General features: G+C 43.5%; 1 protein-coding gene across 2 annotated transcripts in view; it reads right to left on the minus strand.

The window, feature by feature from the left end:
• Positions 1 to 18868, minus strand: part of LOC146060788 (septin-10-like) — a 58905-nt gene that overhangs the window by 27327 nt on the left and 12710 nt on the right. The window contains exons 1-3 of one of the 2 annotated variants that reach the window (XM_083174411.1): positions 7724 to 7812; positions 4210 to 4281; positions 3890 to 4004 (exon numbers count right to left, since the gene is read on the minus strand). In XM_083174411.1, coding sequence (XP_083030537.1) covers positions 3890 to 4004; positions 4210 to 4260 — 166 coding nt within the window. In that variant the 5' untranslated portion in view covers positions 4261 to 4281; positions 7724 to 7812. Of the gene's footprint in view, positions 1 to 3889; positions 4005 to 4209; positions 4282 to 7723; positions 7813 to 18868 lie in introns of those variants that run through there. The other variant, XM_083174410.1, reaches the window with a different exon arrangement.

Here is an 18868-nt window from a genome sequence, read left to right on the forward strand (position 1 = left end):
GATGTAAGTGGGAGCGTGCATCGCACGCTGAAAAAACCCACCTTTAGTAAATTGTGTAGCATGCTAATTCACCTTTTGATTTTGGCAATTATGACATCGGGCAGATAAAATGATGTGTGCACTCCTTCTAATCATTGTATTTGGCTATATAGTCGTATCTTCATAAAAATGATTAATGCGAAATGTCAGCTTGAGTGGTGAAAAATCACACTGACATTGGTTTCTTGAGAAGTGGAAACAAATTCTCTAGAGCGATGACCTACACTTCACCATCTTCAATTTGACAAATAGATTTGGCAGCTGCTAATAGAACACTTCTTGCCCAAATATACACAGTCGAATTACATTATTATGACCGCTAATAGCCAGAGTAACCACCATGTGTAACACAAACAGCAGCCAATTGTGCTGGGCGTTACTCAATAAGTCTGCTATGCATCCCACAGATGCTGGAAGGTGTGTGGCGGAGGATCCATAGAGTGAACATGACAATCAAGATGATCCCAGAGATGCTCAAATCGGTTTAAGTCTGGGGAATTTGGGGTAGGGAAGTCCTTGGAAGTCATGGTCATGCTTATCCAACCACTGTTGGACATATCTAACCATCTAAAATGTCCCATTGTCTTGCTGGAAGATCTAATCCACCCCAGGGAAGACAATCCGAAAGTGTGGTTGTATGTGATCTGCAAGGATGGCTTCACTACCAAATTGGTCAAGATTGCCTTCTAAATGAATGAGCGAGCCCAGAGAATGCCATGAAAACATTCCCCAAACCATATTGCCACCACCAGCCTATGTTGTACCAGTAATGGTCTATAAAGCAGAAACTGTGAATCATCAGAGAAGGCAACTCTTTGCCAACCAGGTTCAAGCCTGATACCGCTGTTGTCATAGGTGCAGTGACCATCTGCTGGTTTGCAGGTTTTACTGAACTGTCATTTTAAATGCATGCTGGGTAGCCTCTAGGTTCATTTTGATGGTGAGCTGTTCCACTGTCACATGTCGGTTAGCACTCACACACCTTCACAGCAGACGTTCAGCTATTATATCATACTCTCCAGTCTCCATGTTGGTTATTCGCAACGGTGCCATTTGTCCAGTCAAGAAACACTTTCACCATGCAAACTGCCCTGTTTCAGAAATACCGAAACCATGGGCCCGAAAGCCGGTAATCATCCCTATTTGCAACTATGGTGAATCACCCATTTTGCCCATGACAGCAATGAGTAATATATGTGCAGACGGCCGATTGCACACCTTATATGTTCACCAAGCCAGCAAAGAGCATGTTACAGACTTCATGGGTTATACACTGCCGATGTCAAATATAGGACATAATCATTATAATGTGACTCGACTGTATGGAGAATCTCAAACAATCTTAAACCCCATACACGCTACATTATCGCACACGATAAAGTTAACCATATCAGCCGTATTGTCCAAACACACTCAACGATATCGGCCGACGTCATTGAGACACAATGAACTTGCTGATTTTTAGGCTATATTGCCAAATTGACCTGAATGTTCAGTAGATATCACTCATCATTAACAACCCGCAGAAGCGTACATTGTTAACAATAGAAGTGTCCACACTAGATGATATTGTGAACAATATCATTCAGAAGCCCATGAGTGTTTCAGACAGAGCTACAGCATGGCCGGCAGAGTTCGTAGAACTAAACAGAGATGAAGTGCAGCTTGTGGAAAGCGGCAAGAAAAGTGCCTGGTAGTCAAATTGTGTGTTACAGGATGTGAGCCAAAGCGGACTGGCAGACATCCAACCTAACGTTCAGCAATTTGTTGACGCGAGCAGAATCAGAATATAAAATCAACTAAGAGGCCAGACCACTGCTTCCAGATCAATGTATACACCCATATTTTGTTTCTTTTGAGTTGTTCATACAGGGTGCACAGTAATGCCATAAGCTTTGACTGTGAGGAAATACATAATCACCACTGCCACTGTTAAATCAGGATGGGAGTAGAGTTAGAAAATCTATATATAATACATGAAAGACAAAAAAAAATGTGAAGAACTGGGAAAATTAGAATGCATAATAGCTATAACCGTTATAAGACATACACAGGACACATGGCTATAAATGTTACAAGTAAGCCATACATAGTATTTGGCTATAACTGTTATAACGGTCCGTTACAAGTAAGGTATACATGGGACTATACAAGGCTGAAAATAATGGTTTGCACACTGCACATTTATTTGCACTTGGACCTATTAGTGAAGTCCGTTGCAACACAAAACAGCAACACTATGGATCCCCTGAAACAGTAGAATAAAATGTAAACAAGTTGGTAAGTATTTCATAGAACTAATTTTATACTGTAACATTAGTCAGATGATATTCTAGCTTTTGGAAGTATCTCTTGATATGCCTAGACATAAATTTATCTTCATCAATCACATACAATACTGTAAAACCCATGTGCTGCTACAAACCTGCATTTATTTGGTCCTCTACTGCAAATATTTAGTATGCATGTCTCACAAAAACCTAAAAAAATGTACCTCTGAATTATGCTGGCAAATACACAAATTTTGCACTGCCCATGTTGAGGAATCTTGCTATGAGGAATTGCTTAGCTAAACACTTTTGCATTTTGTAACCAGGTGTTTGAAAGTTTTGTTTTTTTGAGACTCAAGAAGGCTAACTTTCTAAAATATGCCAATGACCACAAGGTATGGACCTCCAAAGAAATTTTTTTAACATCGCGCCAAGAAAAAAATGGGTACTTATGTAATATCTGGGCTCCCGTTTTTCTTATGAGACCGCGTCCCCTCGCCACCCTTCGGGCACGGTGGCTCGCTGTGCTCGCCACACTATATAAAATCAACTCCATGCATAGCTGGATAGTAGGGGTATGAAAAAATGGGGTGCATTTAACATGGGAGCCCAGATAATACATAAGTACCAAAAAATGTAACATAAAACAAAAAAAAAGGTGGCACTCCGGACTGAAGTAAAAAACAAAATAGAACTGTTTATTAGCAAACAGAAAACAGCATTCTAGGTCAGTATAAATAAAACTCCTTTATTTTGATTGTACATAAAATGTGTACCCACTAGACCACAGATTTTCAAAGTAGGTCCTCAGGACCCCACACAGTGCAAGTTTTGCAGGTATCCTCACAGAATCAAGTGAAATTATTAGATCCACCTGTGGATCTTTAAAAAAGGTGTCAATAAGTAATTAGTGCACCTGTTGGGTGACCTGGAAAACGTGAACTATGTGGGGTCCTAAGGACTGAGTTTGGGAAAAAAAAAAGCCTAGCGCAGTGGTTCTCAAAGATTTGGATGATTTTGACCAATCAGAGCAATAAATCTTTCAAAATGTCCAGTTTGTATGCGCTATAGCGGATATCCTATTACCTGCTGATCACAGGTAATAGGCTTATCTATGTATTATCTATTTAGCCCCATTAAGCCGGAACATTAAAAAATCCCCAAAGGCAGCCCCGCTGCCAAGCAAAAACACACAGGTTTCACTGACCCATTGTGATTTTGCAACAAAACAGGCCTTTAATCAGACAATCCAATCAGATAGCTTAATAAAAATTAAAAAAAAAACATGTTTTTCCGGATGTAATGTGATACTCCCTACTGGCCTGAGCTACACACGCTCATTGCATCTTTTGATGATATGTAAATATTACCGCATGCTCATGGATGTGGCCATGGACAGTATATTTTGCAAGATTGAAGTATGTATGCGCTAAACCATTTACAAGTCATCTAGTGTGTACCCAGCATAAACCTTCTACATGTTGTGCTGCTTTCCAGAAACACTACCACTGCAATAAATGTAAACCTACAGCAGAAAATAATATGAAAGTGCTGATATGGCTAATAGTTATACAACTTACCAATGCACAGGATATTGAAGCAGAACCCTTGATGAACTGATTTATTGACTAGCTGGTCCGGCAAACTGTCAAACCCCACATGACCAGAAAGTGGTAAATTGCGGGCGATTTCATTCTGCGCAGGGAATAAATAGTTTATGAATAATTTGAACTATTAATAGCTTGAGAATAAAGCTAAAAGGTTACATCAAGTATACATTTATATGTTTAGAAAAATAAAAAAAATCACAAAAAAATATTATGATCATAATTAGCAGGACAATTAATGAGCAATGAATTTAATCTCTGACTATAAAAAAGGCTAACAGATGACAACTCACTTTCCTTCCATCCTGGGTGTAGTCACTAGTGGGGCTTTGAGGGGACCTCATTCCAAAATTTGTTTGGTAAGCCTATAGTGAAAACACAGAAAGAGATATTCAAGAACTTACATTCATGATCTCAATACAAGCCATTTTTCCAATTTAATGTCACACATATGGAAAACCAGAAAAGATGTATGTAACGGTAAAGCAGATAACAGTGTAATGATCTTAACAGTAAGATAGGAGATCAAATAATGTGTATAATGGCATGTCTTCCTTACGGACGAAGGGAGAATTATATTATTGAAGATTTTTAAGTGTATGAACCTTACTTCCAGTCTGCGCTGCCGCATATGACTGGAAGCTTAAACACATCATATTAGTTAATTGGAAGGAGTATATATAAGTCACCCTAAGTACATCCCTAAAGACACCCTTGATAAAGCCTTATTAATAGGCAATACACATTGGGGCGGTTTCATGTACCTACTGTACCTCTATTCAGATTGAACAATATTAAGGACTTTTTGATTTTGTAATACCACACCAACCGCATAGGTGGTCCACAAAAGATAAGCTTTTATTCTTTTATTTGTCTTTATTATTTCTATTCAAAGTATGTATCTACTGTATAAACACAGGTACCCATTTGAGATAGAGATGCCTGCAACTGCGGTTAATAAGAGCCCCTGAGGGCACTATCTGACAAAGCGATTCTCCCCTCTGTCCCCTTGCCATTCAGCTAGACGGGGAGGGGCACTTTCACTGAGAAAATAATGTCTCACAATAAGGGGTCTCTGGGGCATGTGTCACTGGTCCTGACTCCTTCAAGGGGCCATCCCCAATCAAATTGACAGAAGAAGGGGGGAATTCCCCATTGGGGTGGGGCTACCCAGACCTAATTCCTGCAGTGTCATTTGTCCCAGGGATGTCTCTGTATATGTGTGTCTCCATAAATTTGTATCTGTGTAACTGTGTGTGTGTGATATATATATATATATATATATATATATATATATATATATATGTGTATGTAACTACATGGGGAACACATGGATTTAGAAAGGTTGCAGATGTAATCAGCAATTTTTCCAGTACTGAGCTTTACTCATTGGGCTAGATGTTACTTAAGTTGACATGGGGGGAGGGCACAAATGATATCTAGCCTCCAGGTGACTGGAATGACGTTACGCCTGTGTGTGTGTGTGTGTATTTCACCTTGAAAATTCACCTCTTTTTCAAGATAAAAAAAAGAGGCGATTGTGCCTTGACACATCTGCCCTTACATGTATTGATTTCGTATCATATGTAAATTATTTTCAAGACCTCTGAGTGCCTCTGGTTACTACATAGGAGTTTGCATGTATTGCAGAGGGCACCTGAAGCAGCTGCAACATTTGTGGGATTGCCGGTCCAGTTGACTGCTATAGTATATTTACTTTTGATAATTTTGACAGAATAAAGGCTCACATATGCCCCATCAGTGACATCTACAAAACAAAACAGTGACTCCTAGAGAATTGTACTGTTACACACCTAGAACAGACAGTAACACAATGAGGTCTGTTTGTTCTCACCCAATAATGCATCCTGTAACCCTACATTCCAACAGTGATTGAATACAGTGAAGTCTTTGCTGAGCCTGACAGGAAATACATTCATGTGAATAACCTTCTTCTTAACTTATTCACAGCTCTGGGAACAAACATAAATTCCACATGCTGAATTCAATGACAATCTGAAATATGACCTCCATTCTCTCCTTTCTATTTGTTCACCAATCTTGACAAGACCAGATACTGATGCCAAAAACAGCATTTGTACATTGACTGTATCAGATATAGGGCAGTAGACTCTTACAGGGGAGGAGCTACAGCCAGGATTGCTTTAGCAGCATCTTATCATATCGACTGCAGAAACTAAACTAAAAAAAAAAAAAAAATTGCAGATACAGGTGGAGTATCCGGTACTTGTTTCCTAGCACGGCCACACCGATTTACATCGGGGTGGTCGTGTCGGAAAAATCGGGTCGATCGCATCGCATGCGATTTGGTCGCATGCGATGCGATCGTCGCGACCGACCGATTTTGGACCCGATTTTTTTTTTTTTAATTAAATGTAAATCGGGTCCCTGGGACCCGATTTTACATTGGATTCAATGTAAAATATTCCCAACCCCCCCAAATGTCCCGGCGTACACCCCACCCCACGATAGACGCCAACCCGAAGCGTGGCGAGCGCAGCGAGCCCGCGAGGGGCGGCGGTGCGCGTCCTCCGACCTTTTCATTCCCCTACTATCCACGTCGGCGTGGAGTTGAGAATAGAATAGTGTGGCGAGCGCAGCGAGCCACCGAGCCCGAAGCGTGGCGAGCGCAGCGAGCCCCGCGAGGGGACGCGGATACCTTCACAGGTAAACGCGTCCCTTCGCGGACTTCACAGGTGTCCGCGTCGCCACGGACACCTGTGAAGCCCGCGAGGGGACGTGTATAACTGTGAAGGTATCCGCGTCCGCTCGCCACGCTTCGGACTCGGTGGCTCGCTGCGCTCGCCACACTATTCTATTCTCAACTCCACGCCGACGTGGATAGTAGGGGAATGAAAAGGTCGGAGGACGCGCACCGCCGCCCCTCGCGGGCTCGCTGCGCTCGCCACGCTTCGGGTTGGCGTCTATCGTGGGGTGACGACGGGGACATCTAAAATGTGAAATGGGTCATATTGGCCCATTTCACATTTTTCACATTTTTGCAGGATTTCAATGTTAAAAAATCTTTTAACATTGAAGCCTATGTAAAAATCGGGGGCATCGCGTCGGGACCTATGTTAATGGTCCCGACCGACGCGATGCCCCCGATATTTTACCTTTCCCGACACGATTTCAATGTTAAAATATTTTTTAACATTGAAGTCTATGGGGAAATCGCGGGCATCGCGTCGGTCGCGTCGGGACCATTGTTAACGGTCCCGACCGACGCGATGCCCCCGATATTTTGTCCTAGCCGGCCAAATGGACCTGATTTCAAAGGAAATCGGGTCCATCTTATGGATCGTGTACCTTAACTAAAGGTACACGATCCATAAGATATGTGGCCGTGCTAGGAAACAAGTACCGAGTATCCTTTATCTAAAATACTCGGGACAAGAAGCAATATTAAGAATATTTTTATATTTCAATGAGGTATGTTACATTTATGTGGTTTATCAATCACATGATATACACACAAATATATTTTATCTGTGTATAAAACAAGGAGTGAAATTTAATAGGATGAGAGATTCAGAAAGTGAGAGATTTGGTAAGAAATCTCCAATTTTTTTAAAGCGGCAATCATTGATACTGCAAAACCATACTAGTTTTGCAGTGTCAATGATTGCTGCTTTAAAAAAACTGGAGATTTCTTACCAAATCTATGACTTTCTGAATCTCTCATTCTATTACATTTCCCCCAAGGTTTTCACAACAGATGGAGAGCCACAGATTGGCCAGGCCTGGCCCCACAGCACTGAAGACATGAGTTAAATTCTGAGTCACCTGCGTGATGTTTATATATTCTTCAATGCTTGTCTGTATTGTCTCCAAGTGCTTCCAAACAGCAAAAAGGAATAGAAGGGCAGATGTATTAAGCCTGGAGAAGAAATAAAGTGAAGATGAAGTAGAAGGTGATATTGGCTGGTGCTTTATCACCTTCCTTTTACTCTCCACTTTGGGGGTTATTCTAATTCAGGGCTGGCCAAACCAGTACTTGAGATCTACCAATGGGCAATGTTTTCCAATTCAACTAGCTGGTGCACAGCTGTAGTCATTACTAACCTCTCATTATGTTTAAAAATATGGTGTGCAGTCCAGTCCCCCCCTCTTTCCCAAATATTTGTGTATATATTGTACACTGAAGGTAAGGCTCCTTCATTCTGGCACTGGCACCCCTCCCATCTACCCTCAGGTGTTTTAATTAGCACAGGTTCCTACATTGCTGACTGCATGTTAATATGGGCTCTATTTGAAGGTAAGACCTAGATAAATTTATATAATGTGTTAGTATTAGAAATGTTAGGGACCCATCTAATGAAGTTCACCTGGACGCGGTGGATGGGCCCACATATTTGCGCAAGTGTGTGAACTTCAATTATACTCCATGTTAATTGTAAGAGTTATCAAAATTATTTTTACTATCAGTGTTCTTAGCACCTAGAGTGTGCATCAGTATTGTTCTTTTTTCCTGTATGGTACTAGAAGCCTTAACTTGGTAGCACCTCTCATTAGGTTTAAAAATATGGTGTGCAGTCCAGTCCCCCCCTCTTAACCGTCACATTTTCAAACTGCATTCATTCCTACTATAGATTTGGCCATCCCTTTTCTAATTCAACCGGTCCGGACGTGGCAGGCCAAGGAATTTGCCTAAGGGAATGCCCATGATCCCATGAGAATGCTAGGCGTTCCCATGGTAATTCCCCGATGACGCGCGTGCGGGGGGGGGCGGGCAGCTAATGTCAGGTGCCCCCCTGCTTCCTGGATAGGACGCTCGCAGGTCTGTATCTGCGAGCGCTGAAAAAATCATTTGATGGGCACTGACCATCAAATGATTTCGCCCCCACACCCTAGTCTTCAAATGGATGATTATGCAAATCATTCATTCACATGCCTGGGTGGGTTCAGGAGGGGGTGTCTGGGGGACTCCCAAGGCTGCGAAATTGACAGCCTTGTCAGTCAACCAGAATAAGGACCTTTATCTCTTCACTAGGCTTAATACATCTGCCACATAGATTGTAAGCACCATTGATGTCAATAACTGAAATGTTCTCTCTTCCTCCCTTTCCATTTCAGCATCAGCCTACCTTGCTCTATGCAGAAAGCAGCCATACATCCAAAAATTGCAATTTCAGAGGATTGACCATAACACAAGAATTTATGCATCCTGCCCTGTGAAATAATACTTTCTGCTGGAGTTACTGGTTTAGAAAAGCCCAACAAGTATACTAGCATTTTTATTCACAATTTTCCCAATTGTTCAATTTAAACCTGCATCACAGCAGCACACACTCATTTAGCACACTTGTACACAATTAACACTTAAGTTAGGTATTTATTAAAGTATTGAGAGAGATAAAGTGGGGGCAAATTAAGCACTAACCAATCATATGCTGTAATTTATTAAAACACAGGATGTACAATGAGAATTGAAAACTGATCGGTTTCATACACGGAGCGATGTGCTCCGTATTTTTGTACTAGATCGCATTGCATCTAGTACAAAAAGAATGCAATGTGCTATAGTTGCGTACGTTTTGTACGTGCTGCACATACTTTTTTGTGATGTGTGCGCATCGCATGAGCGAAACGCACCGTGTATGGGATTTTGGGTTTAGACTACGCATGGGCAGTCTAATGCCGGGCAGTGTCTGACCACTTGTTCAGATGCTGCCCGGCTTCTACTGTCCTTGGCTATGCTGCTCCACCCACCTGTACCACTTTAAACCCCACCACCAGCTCCCGGACGCACCGCCCACCCAGCTCCAGCCCGCCCCCTTCAGGGCATTTTTTTTTATAAGGGAAGCCAATCCGGGATTGAGAATTTTTCAATCTCGAATTCTGGGATTGAAAAAATGCCCCCGATAGCACCAATATGTTAATGCTCCTGCCGCATTACTGATCCAAGCAGTGTCTTAGGACTCAGTATATTATCTTACTTGGCACCATAAGCCAGCTGGGTGTTTGCTTCCAGACACACACATTTACACATTACCTGTGTGGAGTGTTGAATTAGCATATGGCTTCCGTGACTATCCACAAATACAGCCCAATGCATATGACAGAATCAGGCTCAAGGTGTGCAATATAACAAGGACTGCATCCCTCCATGCAATTTGGAGAGAATCAAGGACTCAAATATTCTCAGGCAAACGCACACAATGAAGTTATCACTGTGATGTATTGTTGCATGAAGATTGCCTTGCTGCAGAGAGAGGAAATACTTGGTACCAACAATAAAGTCAGACTTGATCACAAAGCACATTTTTTCTCAAACGGGTGCAGAGAGAGTTAAGGGGCATACACACTTTGAGATGTGCTTAACTTTTGTGCTAAGCAAAAAAAAAAAAAAGTTACTGTTAATAGTAGATCGCTATCACTGTGATTTGCGATCAAAATGGCGCCGCCGATGGCTGCCTGGGATCTGAGTGACACAGTTCCTAGACAGCCATCGTTGGCACCATCTTGATCGCACATCACAGTGATAGCGATCTACTATTAAAAGTAACCTGGCCAAGTAAAGCGGATTCTGATTCTGATGTTGCGATTTGAACTCACTTTACTGCATGTACACATCGCCATCGCTATGGGGTGTACACACGGAGCAATTTGTGTTTACATTTCTACGTGATCTAGACAGCGTTAAGAAAATAGCCAAAAATCAAAGTGTGTATGCCCCATTAGATTGAAGAGTTATTTTATTTATGTGAAATAAATATTAGCCGTTTAATTTTTACCCTGCAATTTAGATTTTAGTTTTAACACACCCCACGCAAATCCAATATGGGGTACACCAGGACGATTTGTCCCAAAATGACCCAAATTAGATACAATCTTGACCGTTTGTGTGTAAATTGGACATGTTTTGGGCCATTTCTGATCCAATGCGCAGCCCCGCCTGCAGCAGGTAGGATCTGTAAAGGACCATTCTAGTGTGTATGGGTTGCGATCGGATCGGGTGCAGATCGTGAGCTCCATAGATCGTGAGGGGGTCACACGATCATCTTATGACCCGCTCACGATCTGCACCGTTGTGGTGTGTACCCAGCATAACTCTCTTCCGCAGTGCAACATGGTTTTGTCGTATTAAGAAAAATGTGCTTTGCGATCAAGTCTGAATTAGGTTGAATGTTAGATAGGCTAGGTGGAAGTCTTTATGTACTATGTTTACTACATTAATTAAAAATAAATGTGCATGTTTTAAAGAATGTGTGTTAGATATATCTTGAATTTATTATTAATTTTTTTACCTGCAAATATTACTAAATATACAATAAGTTTATTATATAGTATTATTAAGTAAGAGTTGAGGGGTTGTGTTAGTTTTTGTTTAGTTTTTAATTAAGTCTTATATGTACTGTACTCTAAAAAGATCTGTGACTGTCTTAACCAATATCGTGTGTTATGTGATATTTTAGGAGATTGATGGGGGTCATGGGTCTTACTGGGAAAAGAATGAGATGAATCATTAAGTGACGAAGCTCTGGTCACCAAGATACTGCCATAATAGGTTTCTATGTAATGCACCCCCTATTAATTCTCTAAAAGCACAACTCAGTTGTCATTTTCAGTCCTATTTTCTAAGTCAAAGCATACCTCTGGGTAAAAAGACCTAACATGAATAGAACAGAAGAGTAACCCTTAATTGTAACATGCACTATAGCAAAAACAGATAGCTGCTTATTGCCGGTGTTAAATAGTGTCTATACTGTGTATAGTAGGTGATACGTCTGCAGCTGCATCCCTTAGTATTGAGCATGGCTCGTTATAAAGGAAGCAGTGTACTCCATAGTACTGGGAAGGAAGCTGGCTTGTGTGGAACAGCCCACATTCTTATGTCACCAAGTTCAGGAGAGGAGGACGGGAATGGCACATATGGAAAGCATTACTGTAAGAAAGGAATTTCACATATAAGGAGTGGCTCTGGAATTAACAAGCACCAGGCTAAACTTTCCTTCTTCTGAGCTGCTGCAGACACTGCAGTTTCTATAATAATACAGATACTGTTATACAAAACTATGCAACGTGATATCGACCAAGCTCTCCTGTAAAACATGTTTACATTTCAGTCGTCTGAATAGTAGACATTGCGGTGACATAGCAGTTTGATTGGAATGGCAAAATTAAATGAACTATCCAATTTGAGTATGATCAGCAGCGCTTACATTGTCAATTCCCACCCCTATACTCAAACACACTCTTCTAGATCCATATTACCTACCGCTATGTTGTTATAGGTATCCAGTCCCTGGATCAACAATTTCTAGGTTGACCACTATTGACTGAGTGACTTGGTCGACACCTAAGTATAGTCAACATACCCTAAAACTACAATGCCCGAAGGCCGACACAAATTTAAGGTTGACATGTACATGGTCGACACAAGGTTTTCAGGGTTCCAAGTGGTCATAGAGCGAGAATATATTAGTGTGCCGAGCACAGAGAGGCACCTTACCGGGAGCATCTCCATGAGGGGCCGTGGCACACTGATTCGATGTCCATGTGGATATATATGTCAACCCAGACACAAAAAAGTGGAAAAACTTGTGTCAACCATGTATATGCGGACCTTAAGATTGTGTCAACCTTCTGTCACTGTCGACCATTCTTAGGTGTCAACCTAGTCAAAGTCGACTCATTATCCCAAAACCTTTGTTATATTGTTAGAGAAAAACAGAGCTCAGAGAGGACATGCACCATACACAGATGGTGGTTGGAATCACGTGACTCCAGTGCGTTGAGGCACCAACTATAAACTTTCAAATGATTGCAAACACTTAAAAAAAAAATGGATTAAGCTGTTAAACAAAAACTATTTTGTATTTGTTGAGGCTGGGTCGGTTGTTTAATAAAATTATATTCAACATGCAATACAACATTTCAGTTTATTTCATTTCTTCTTAAAATAGAACAGGATGTTTTGCCACTTTATAGTTCGGTAGGTTTCTGAAAACATCACAGATCATTCAGGATCAATCAAGACTGATTATTTATCGTATGCTACGTACTGTACAATAATCAAAGCACAGATTTTATAAGCACAGCACCAGTAGAATCTGTCCGTGAGACTATTTAATGTCCATTTGACAAATGTTCTCTTTAAAATGTCTTACTCTATAACACAGATTCCATTTGTGTTACCTGCCTACATAGCTGGGTGGTATACCACCTAACACTACTCTCACCTTTTTACTAATGCATTATTTATATTTTATACCTCTAGCAGAGTTAATCTAAAGTATTATTATCATATACAGGTTGAGTATCCCGTATCCAAAATGCTCGGGACCAGGAGAATTTTGGATAACGGATTATTCCGTATTTCGGAATATTTTAATATTTCAATGATGTATTTTGAAGTATCTTGCATTTATGCTGTATAAACACATAATATACACACAAATATATTTTATTACCACATAAAATACACACAAACATATTTTAATTGTTCAAAAAACAAGGTTTCAAAACGTGAAACAAAATGTGTGTACTATCTCAGCACTGAATTTGAATGCCAAGCAATCATTGTCTTGCACATATATAGTGCCAGTTACATATCATGTCCCCAGTGATGCTGTTACATATGTCCCCAGTGAGTTTTTAGCAAAAAAAAAATTTTTTTTCACTTTCTGGAATGTCCGTATTTCAGAATAATTCGGATAACGGATATTCGGATACGGGATACTCGACCTGTAACAGTAAACCAGAGTACACACCGGGTAATATATCGTTAACTATATGCTAATGATATATCATGAACATCGGTCAGTGAGTATGCTCAATATTGTTAACAATGCATGCTCCCACACATTGCTAGCAACCCCCCTGTCATGCAGCTCAATCTGACAATATCGCCAACAACTGCATGCACAGAGTGGGGGGGGGGGGGGGGGTGATGTCACATTATCAGTCAGTAATATCACCCACCAAGAACTCCATATAGTAAACACTTTATAATTAAGTGAATATGGCTACACAAGTAAATACATACACAGTGTAATATTGGTGCAGCTACCAGATACTCACTGGACGAGTCCAGGCATTGAGAGTGGCTGTACTGGAAAACAGCTCACTTTGGGGTAGATGTGTCAAACCTTTAGAGAAGTGGAGAAGTTATGCAAAATAACCAATACCCTTCTGTCATTTATCTAGAACAGTCTTTGGAATGAGTTAGATGATGATTGGTTACTTTGGCCAACTACTACTCATTATCTCTCTCCGAGGGCCAGATGTATCAAGCTTCAAAAAGTGATAAAATGGAGAGTGATAAACAACCATCCAATCAGCTCCTACCTACCATGCCGCAGGCTGGGTTTGAACAATGACAGGTAGCAACTGATTGGCGGGTTGTTTATCACTCTCCAATTTATCACTTTTGAAGCTTGATATATCTGACACCAAGGCTTGATACATCTCCCATTTTATGATCTAGTGACCAAAGAAGGATGCAGCATGATTGGCAGGGTACACCAAAGCTGGCAGCCCTTAGGGGCCGGGTCCCATCATACATGAAAGATTCCTTATGAACACATCCTAGTCATAAGGCCCCCATACATTAGTCCGACTTGTCCTAAGGACAAGTCGGACCTGATTTCCCCCTGCAGCTCCCCGGGAGGGGGACACACGATTTGGCACTTGATGTGCCAAGTTTTGCAAATGATACATCGCATGCGATGTATCATTTGCAACTCCCGGGGAGCTGCAATGTGGAGCGAGCAGGGGGGCCGGGGACATCGAGGTGGTGGGCGGGGGATGCTGCAAGGCGGCTGGGGGGACGGACGCACGCTAGTAGTGCGGACGCTGCGGGGGACACAGGCGGCAGTAACATAGAGCCGGGCGGGAGGAGCCGGGAGCTGTCAGTACTGGAAAAAAAAAAGCCCATACAATGAATGGGCAGCCTGTGATTGGCTGAGCGCTCTCTCAGCCAATTGCTGACAGGCTGAGAGAGCGCTCAGCCAATCACAGGCTGCCCATTCATTGTATGGGCTTTTTTTTTTTCAATGCTGACAGCTCCCGGCTCCCCCTGCCCGGCTCTATGTCACTGCCGCCTGTGTCCCCCGCAGCGTCCACACTACTAGCGGCGTGTCCCCCCCCTACCCGGACGGAGCATGACAGCTCCCTGCTCCGGCTCCCCCTGCCGCCCCCCTCCCTCGCCGGCGTCTCCCGCCCCCCTCCCTCGCCGGCGTCCTCAGAGTCCCCACGGCTGCACATAAGATTTATCTTATGTGCAGTCGGTCCGATGTCCCGACTCTGACCCGATGCGCACGGGACCGCGCATCGGGTCGGACCGGGTGTCAAAACCTGCGATTTGGTCCGATTTCACTGCCCGATCCATCTGGATCGGGTGAAATCGGGGCCAAATCGCATAGTGTATGGCGGCCTATGCTGTATCCCAGGCATCTGTCTCTAAGGGCCAGATGTACTAAGCTACTAAAGTGATAACATGGAGAGTGATAAACAGCCAGCCAATCAGCTCCTACCTGCCATGTCACAGACTGTGTTTGAAAAACGTCAGACAGGAGCTGATTGGCTGGTTGTTTATCAGTCTACATTTTTTTATTATAATAATATTTATCAGTTTTTGCAGAAAAGAAAAACATACATGACAATACATTTAAGCAGCCAGTGCGTCGGTTACATTCTGTGTCTGTCGTTTCTTAAATAATTTAAGGTTCAATATTATAGACATCCTTGTACATTGCATCTCAAGACAAGTATACTACAATCATTCAGAGTTCGCAAATACTCACTATAGCGAGTATTTTACCCACTTTGGAGCACCAGGGACTAATTTTTTATGAATGGCTGGGTCCCAAGGGACCCAGCCATTTTGGCATGCACGCCATATTAATATGTGTGACAACGGCGGAGGGATCTGTTTCCACCTCAGTTGTGATGCGACCGTGGAGAAGACACAGCGTGACTTACGGCCGCTTCATACATCTGCTGGGCGCGAAAAATGAAAGGGTCCCTGTCACCACAGAGTCATAGGCAGCAGTGCACGGAAGCCGCGTAAGCTGGCTCCTGCACTGTGCCTCAACAACAGACGGCTGGAGCCAACACCAGAAGCAGCTGCTCAGCAGGGGAACAGAGCTGCGGCTGGTGTGAGGACGAAGCACGAGGAACTGAAACCAGCATTGGGGGCCAGAACTAGGGAGGTGTGACAGTGAGGACGCAGCAGACCCGGGCAGGAAGTAGAGGTAAGTGGGGTGCGTGGTCCATTTAGCAGGCTGCTTGGCTGTTTCATGTAAGGGGATTTATTGCTAGCAGGACTCGGGCTGGGCTGCAGACTTCCCTCCTCCTCTCCTACCACACGGTGCTGCTCTCTTGTGTGTCACTGTCACCTCCTCCAGGCTCTGAGTGCTGGCTGTTAATGGCCCACTTGTCCCCTCCTCCCCTCACTGCACGGCTGGCAGAGAGTCTGCAGCTCACCAATTAACTCTTAACAGGCAGAGCTGCCTGTAGGAGAGGAGCTTATAGACTCTGCTGGGATTTCACTAACCCGATCCCTCCTGTTCCTGCTGCCATTACTTTTACAATCCTAATTGGTGCAGCACAGGTGTCCCTATTCCGACATTATGCCTTTTTCTAGTATATGTGTATCTTGCTTTATGTGAGTGGGCAAATTGCCAATTGATTACACCCCCCCCCCCCCCCCCCCAACAGCCACAGTTTTGGGGTGCCCAAATCTATGTTTGCTTACCGAAAAACAAAAATAGGCTCAGGCTGGCCCTTGGCTCAGGGTATATGCCATATGGAAGAGAGGAGGAGGCTTCTGTATGTGCCATGCTGGGGAAGGGGAGAGGAGGCTTTATTCCATTGGGACCCAGAAAAGGTCAAGTAGGACCCATCATTTTGGGGTTTGGGGGGTTTTCGCGATCACTGTCATTAGTTCATTACTGATCATTATACACATAACCTCCCCTTACTGTCTATCCGCACATGTTATCTTAACAACTGCCCCCTTCCCCTTTTTTTTTAAGAAGTATTTATATGTGCTATCTTGTCTTGTGTCTTATATATGATTTGGTATCCAAACGAGGGTTTAGAAGATATAATACGGCTCAAGGCGCATGTGTCACCAGGGGGGGGGGGGGGGGGGGGGGGGAGGAATCTACCATCCGAGTGTTGCCTTGTAATATTCTACCCCAGGGACTACTTGCCATGGTCCTATGTGTCACCAAAGCTCTGGCGAGGTCACTGCCCCCGTCTTCCACTATCCATGGTCTTAATTGAGCTAGTTGCGTCGCAATGTAGTAACCCCTGAAGTCGGGAAGTCCCAGCCCCCCTTCTCCCTTTTCTCGCATTAAGTTGTTCAGTTGTACCTTCGGACGGGCATTTTTCCCACAAGAAAGAGGACAACATACTATTCCATTTCCTGAATAAAGACTTGGGGAGAAGGATCGGGGTTGATGTAATATGTATAATAATTTTGGAAGGACGATCATTTTTACTAAGTTTCCTCTGCCAGATACCGTTACCGGCAATCTACCCCAGGATTTGAATTTACTTTCCATCCATCCAACTGCAGGTTGTATATTCAGTTGGATATACTCCTGGGGGTCTCTACTTACCCAAATCCCCAAGTATTTAAACGATTCTGCCCATTTTAATGTTGATGGGAATGGGGGAAGGGAGGAGTGACCAGAGGCGGAGAAGATACAGGATTTCGCCGTATTAATTCTAAACCCTGAATGGTCCCCGTATTCTTCAATGATTTTCATAACTATTGGTAGGGATTGAGTGTAATCAGACAGGTATATTAACACGTTGTCTGCGTATAATGATACTATATCTCCCCGGTCTCCTCTCCCCAGTCCCCTAATATTGGGGCTCTGTCTAAGCAGGCATGCCAGGGGTTCTATTGCCAGGGTGAACAGGACAGAGGACAAAGGGCACCCCTGTCGTGTCTCTCTGGCCAGCTCGAAGGGTGCAGAAGTCCAGCCGTTCACAGATACCCGCGCCACCGGTTTGGAGTATAATAGTTTTATCCATTTTATAAAGTTTGGACCAATGCCGAAGGCTTCAAGAGCCGCCCATAAAAAGGGCCATTCCACGGCATCAAAGGTTTTTATCGCATCCAGTGATATGACCACTGGATCTTTATCACGGATTCAGTATTGAATCCCGGCGGTCGGGATCCCGGCGTTCAGAATCCCGACGCCGGAATCCCAACAGCCGAAATGCCGACAAGGGGGGGGACATGGATCGCCCCCCCTTGCGGGCTCGCTGCGCTCGCCACGCAGCGGGCCCGGTGCCTCGCTACGCTCGGCACACTAATTTATTCTCCCTCCAGGGGTGTCGTGGACACCCCAGGAGGGAGAATGTGTCGGTATTTCGGCGGTCGGGATTCCGGCGTCGGGATTCTGAACGCCGGGATCCAGACCGCCGGGATTTTAACTGCATCCCCTTTATCACAGGCGTCTATCATCTGTAAACGGCTGAAGAGTCTACGTAGATTGATGGAAGTGGCTTTCCCGGGCATAAAGCCCGTTTGATCTGAGTGTATGATTTTCAAAATATGCAGCTTCAGCCTATTAGCCAATATTTTGGCTTCGGTGGCCAGGAGAGAAATGGGCCTATAGGAATCTAATTCAGTCCCTGCTTTCCCCTGCTTCAATAGGACCACAATTTTCGCCTCGAGCATTGAATTGGGGATGTTGTTCCCCTCAAAGCATTGTCTCAGGGTCTCATGTAATATAGGGGCCAGTACATCCTCAAATTTTTTATACACCTCGGATGGTATTCCATCCAGCCCAGGGACTTTGCCGTGGGGACCGCAGAGCAGCGGGAGAATAGAAACCATCCTATTCAAAAGACTGGGGGGGTTGCTGATTGGCTGAGTTCCCAGCCAATCAGCGGCCGCCCAGTCTTTTGAATAGGATTTCTTTCTATTCTACCGCCACGCCCCCGGTCTCTCTGCTCTGCGCC

This window comes from Crinia signifera, chromosome 2 (genome assembly GCF_055691185.1).
Source record: "Crinia signifera chromosome 2, ASM5569118v1, whole genome shotgun sequence".
Lineage (NCBI taxonomy): Eukaryota > Metazoa > Chordata > Amphibia > Anura > Myobatrachidae > Crinia > Crinia signifera.